Raw genomic sequence first — 5,645 nt, 5'->3', positions numbered from 1 at the left:
GGCCTCACTGTCCAGCTAAATGTGCTATCGATGTCGTCCATCTTGTCTTCATCAGTTCAGCCACCTGCTGCATGACTGCCCTCGTATACTAGCTACAACACCTATATATCTACCTATATACAAAGCAGATAGATATAGATAAGATATTTTATATTTTATTCTCCCAGTAATGTTCAACCATCAGTCTTGGAGGATAAAAAAGGTGCTGAATAACATCCTCCTCTGCTTTTATTTCCTTTATGTTAAAAGGTTACAGTAAAACCTCGTATCAACCCCAAAAGAAAGAATAATAAATGCAAAAGACGGAGCACTGGTTAAACATTTCTAGAACTTTTAAATATATTTTTGTTTCACAAGAACACTCAATTTTAAGGGAAAAATTTGCATTTGTGTTTCTTTCAGTTTGTAGATAAATGGATCTGATATGTCCGTATGGGTTTTACACTCCCAAAGGATTCAATGTCATTTTTTTGTGTCATTGTGTTAAAAAAAACAACTAGTCTTTTTTATTTGAATGATTTCATAAATTGCAACTTTTTGTCCAAATGAAAAGAATACCATAAAATTTACCCCAACTGTTCTCTACATCTTGCAAAGTTAAAAAATAAAAGTGTTTTATTGTGTGTTTATGTGTATAAAAGACTTTTTGGCCGTTTTATGCCTTCATCATAGTGTTATTATTATTATTATTATTATTATTATTATTCATCTTAGTGACAGTGATGGTTGCCATAGCTACCGGGGCGCACCTGCACGCTGCTGTGTGCGCGTGTGTTCTATGTTCTACGATGTCATTCTAGAATTCTATGACGCATTACAGCCATTGTGGAATTCAGTAAGATTAGGACTCAGCTTATTCGTCACTTGTTTTCTCAGAGCAAAATATCTTGCAAAACCGCCAAGAGACCAAAACTCAACGCTGAACATCCACTTCTTCATTGACACAATGTTATCAAACAGGCAAAGTGAAGGTAAAGAATTGTTTCTATCACAGATCTGTGAAACACACACTCAGTAAGCAGAGCAGCAATACCTCTGTATGGTTTCTGTTGGAACATATTCATATGTAACGTGATTAATCCTACCTTTGAGAGATTAATATTCAGACTGTGTGAGAGAGATGTTTCTAATCATTTTTGTCCAATGCAGTTTGACAAAATGTTAGAAACACTTTTCGAGAAAATGTAATCCAGTCATGGACATGAATTCCCTTTTGCACATTTCCTAATATAACTGCAAAGTTTCTAATCGTGCAAAAAAACAACAACAATATGTTCAACTTGATGTTAGGTCAAATAGTTTTCTTTAATGACTTTCATGCACAGGTGGTAGTTCCTGTAAGCCTCTATTCAACTGGGTTAGGCAGTAATGGAGCACTGATTGAATTTATACTTATTCAAAAACTGACATTGAGAAAAGTAATAAAAGAGGATAAATATAATTATTTATATTATAAATATTAAAGAAAAAGTTACTTGTATGACTATGTGGAAAATAAACAGCAGTCTATATTCACAAAAAGAAGAGAAGATGGTTAAAAGACTCATCCAACACAAACTACAACCTCAAAAATGGCTTTAGTTGAATCCACACATCTCTGACATAGAGTGTTTTTTTTTTGGTTTCTGTGTGTCTGACACTCAAAAACACAAAACTATTGACATGCACTGAGTTGCTTCTTACAGTAGAAGTGTTGTAGTTAGAAAAGTCAAAGTGTATGACATAACTTGTGTCAGTGAGTGACTGACCACCTCCTCTGCTCTCTTGTTTTGTTTACAGTCACGGTACATAGAAGCGTTCGACTGGCCAACGCAGGATATTACGACCATCTAGGAAAACCAGTCATTTCCTACAAGGAGACGGCTACGTACAAGTAAGCTGACGTGTTTGTGTGTGTGTGTGTGTGTGTGTGTGTGTGTGTGTGTGTCACAGTCATGCTTGTATACAGTATGTTCTGTAGCATACACAGGCTATGTGTTTAACAGTCATAAGTTCTTCATTATACATCTTCAAAGCTCTCACTCTTTCTCATTTTCATTATACAATACTTTCAGAAAAAGGAGGTTTTCTCCAGACGGTGTGAGAAAGTCCATCGCCAAGAGAATCAGCATGGCCAGCGAGATCATAGGGGCCAACAGGGCCAGCTGGGCCAGCGGGGCCAAAGAGGCCAGCGGGGACAACAAGGACAGCGGGGGCAACGGGGCCTGCTGGAACGGCATTATTCGCTGGCTGTTCTTCATGCTGCCCGTGTGTCTTGGTAAGCGATCTCTCCTTCTACAAACAATCATATCTTGTTCATCAGCTTGTGTGTTTTATACTGTAGAGTGTCTGTCTTTTGAATTAAACATCACTGACCTGTTTCTCCAATACTTTGTTTCTCTCCATCCATCAGGAATTGTATACTTCACCCTGGCTCTATCCATGAACAGCAACTCTCTTGACTCAGGACCCTCAGCGTCACTTTTCCCATCAACCAAGCGGGATAAGGTATGACCTTCTTTTTATTCTTAATGTGCACCTATAAAACACAATCACAGCCCAAATATGTTCTCACCTACATGTTGAAACACACAATGATGTCAACATCCACCATTCAAATTAATCTCCTGTCACTTACAGGCCTTGAGCACATATGAATGGATGGGGGAGCGGATGAGAATGCTGCAGGACGAGGTGCTGAGGTTAAAGTGGGTCAAGGAGCCACCAGGGGACACTATGCTCAACTTTGCCCTGGAGTCGCAAGGTGAGACATCTAAATCACCCTCATCATTTTTTTCAATCTGTCAGATTGTAATTCACACATGTGATTTTTAGTTTTGAGATCCCTTTTTCACTTTCTTTGTGTGTGTTTTTGTGTGCAGGGGCCCTTGTTTTAGCTCGATTGTCCTCGGAAACATACCAATGCACCGGACCAACCTGTTTTCTTGTATACCTGATACGTCTTTGGAGACCACCTGTAGACCCAAGTATTGTGACTCAGGTAGGAACTAGGAACTACACACACAAAACACATGGCTATGCGGTTTGGCAATATCATCTAATGGTTTGGATTGTTTTACTGTCTATTTTGTTATACCTCATACCATCTAAACTTTTTTTTATACTCTTTCATTCTGCAGGGAGGACCAATCGTGGATGGACGCTGCTGGCCATTTGATGGTGAGCGTGGACATTTAGTCATAGCCCTGTCCCACCCAGTGACCATCAGCCATGTGACACTGGGTCACATTTCAAAGACCGAGACAACTGACAGCATCTCGAACGCCCCAAAGATGTTTGCTGTCTATGTAAGTCACAAATTTAAAATTGTTACACTGCAGACGTCACATACACGGAGAACAACAAGGTGCTCAACTGGATCTCTATCTTTCTCTCTTGCAGGGCATGAAGACTAAAGAGGATGAAGGTACCCTACTAGGAACCTTTCTTTATGATCAGGACGGCGAGTCATTGCAGACTTTCAAACTGTCTGTGAGTATTACATCGTGCAACGAAACACATGCACATGCATTTTTTAAATTTCACCCACAAGCTAATATATCATAAGAATTACAGTTTGTCTGTCCTCATTGTAGGCTACTCATTATATCCCTTATTTCCCATCCTCTCGGTTTGTGCTCAACTAACTCTCTCTGTTCATTTCTCTATCTCTCAGGATCAGGAAGCAGGTGTCTTCAGCCACGTGAAGCTGCAAGTCGAGAGCAACTGGGGAAATCCTGACTACACTTGCGTGTACAATTTCAGGGTCTATGGGACCATATAGAAGACGGTGTTTGCTCCTATATGGGATATGGTGTACTGTGAGTGTTCACCATACGAACCTGCTGGTTAGAGGTGTGGTGTACTGTGAGTGTTCACCATACGAACCTGCTGGTTAGAGGTGTGGTGTACTGTGAGAGTTCACCATACGAACCTGCTGGTTAGAGGTGTGGTGTACTGTGAGAGTTCACCATACGAACCTGCTGGTTAGAGGTGTGGTGTACTGTGAGTGTTCACCATACGAACCTGCTGGTTAGAGGTGTGGTGTACTGTGAGAGTTCACCATACTTCCATAGTTTGAGGGCTGCACGGTGGCAGAGTGATCAGCATTGTTGCCGCACAGAGGAAGGACTGGTGATCGGCCTATGTCTGTGTAGAGTATTCTCTCCGTGCATGCATGGGTTTTACCAGGTACTCTGGTTTCCTCCCATACACAAATAATAATAATGATTATTGTTCAATAAAAATCAAAAAAATATTTCTGCTTGTTTTATCATCTATTTGAAACCCACAAGTGCAGTGAACTTGATACAAGTATAAAATAACATACAAATATCATTCTTCCATCTTACAAAAGCACATTATTGATCATGTAACAATTCCAACATATAATTTAACATTTACAAATTGAATAACAAACAACATAAATGCCAGATTCAGGTGATATGAAATAAAAAATAAACTTGAAAAACTTAACCTTGATGAATTTTGATTCCAACCATCAGAGTATGTAACACATTTAAACAGGTCATTTTAAAACTCACAGTATTCGGACAACCATGAAAAGTTTCTGTATCTCAATCTGTGGAGTGAAACTATGGAACAGTTTCATTGTGGAGCTAAAGCAATGTCCAAACTTAAACCAGTTTAAAATAAGGTATAAAGACATGATGTTCACAAGGTACAGGGATGAAGTGGGGGTTTGACAATCACAAGGTGTTTACAGGGGTTACTGTTTATTTATCTATTACTGTTTGTTTATTTATTTATTGGTTACTTAATATTTATTCTGTATTAGTCTATCTTCCTATTTTTTCTGTAAAGAATAATGCAAATTTAAAATTCAAAATCAAATTTAGAATAATGTATTCATGGTCAGATGCTGTGTATTGTATATATATATATGTATATATGTATATACATATATATACTGTATATACATATATATATATATATATATGTATACGTATGTATACATATATGTATATGTGTATGTGGTGTGCAGTGTGCGCATGTAGTGCAATATGCAATGTATACATATATATATATATATATATGTGTGTGTGTGTGTGTATGTGTATTGCATGTTGTATTGCATGTGCATATTGTATATTATAAATTGTATATTATCAATAATAATATGCGCATATACGAAAAGATAACTAGTCAATATGATTAAGTTAAATATATAAGTAAGTAATTGGTATTGTGATTAAGTTATATTATAAGTAATGAATTGGTATTCTGGATTGATAACAAATTTATAGTTTGATAAGGATAATTATATCAGTAATTAATTCATATTTCTGTATGACAGAGATAAAAGGTAATTATAGTAGACAAATTTAAGAACATTTAATTAGAGTATATGTATGGCTCAATAAGGAAGCTGGTTAATTATTAATGAATGAGTTATGGAGAAGGGGTGGGATTAAATAAATTTGTACTTCTTCTTACTCCTTTTCGAATATATAAATCAAGGCATGAAGTGTTTGACAATTTGCTTTTCTTTTGCTTTTCATTGTATGTAAATACTACTTCTTTCTGGTTGTCCACTTGTTGGTATGATCGTTCTCTTTTTCTTTATTTTTTTTGTATTCTACATGTTCTAAATACATTTTTAAATGAAATGAAAAGAAGCTTTGTAATTTGAGGTACCAAACTGT

General features: G+C 37.0%; 1 protein-coding gene across 1 annotated transcript; it reads left to right on the top strand.

Annotated features, from left to right (window-relative positions):
- Positions 1–895: 895 nt before the first annotated feature.
- On the top strand, positions 896–4,455 carry LOC141764857 (SUN domain-containing protein 3-like). Its single transcript, XM_074630509.1, has 9 exons — positions 896–971; positions 1,780–1,873; positions 2,055–2,257; positions 2,393–2,487; positions 2,620–2,743; positions 2,862–2,980; positions 3,120–3,287; positions 3,382–3,471; positions 3,656–4,455. The coding sequence occupies exons 1-9, from the start codon at positions 947–949 to the stop codon at positions 3,761–3,763; spliced, it is 1,026 nt and encodes a 341-aa protein (XP_074486610.1). The 5' UTR covers positions 896–946; the 3' UTR covers positions 3,764–4,455.
- Positions 4,456–5,645: the final 1,190 nt, after the last annotated feature.

Source organism: Sebastes fasciatus, chromosome 3, assembly GCF_043250625.1.
Source record: "Sebastes fasciatus isolate fSebFas1 chromosome 3, fSebFas1.pri, whole genome shotgun sequence".
NCBI lineage: Eukaryota > Metazoa > Chordata > Actinopteri > Perciformes > Sebastidae > Sebastes > Sebastes fasciatus.
The sequence above is the reverse complement of the archived record's forward strand: the minus strand, read 5'-3'. Positions and strand labels throughout refer to the sequence as shown.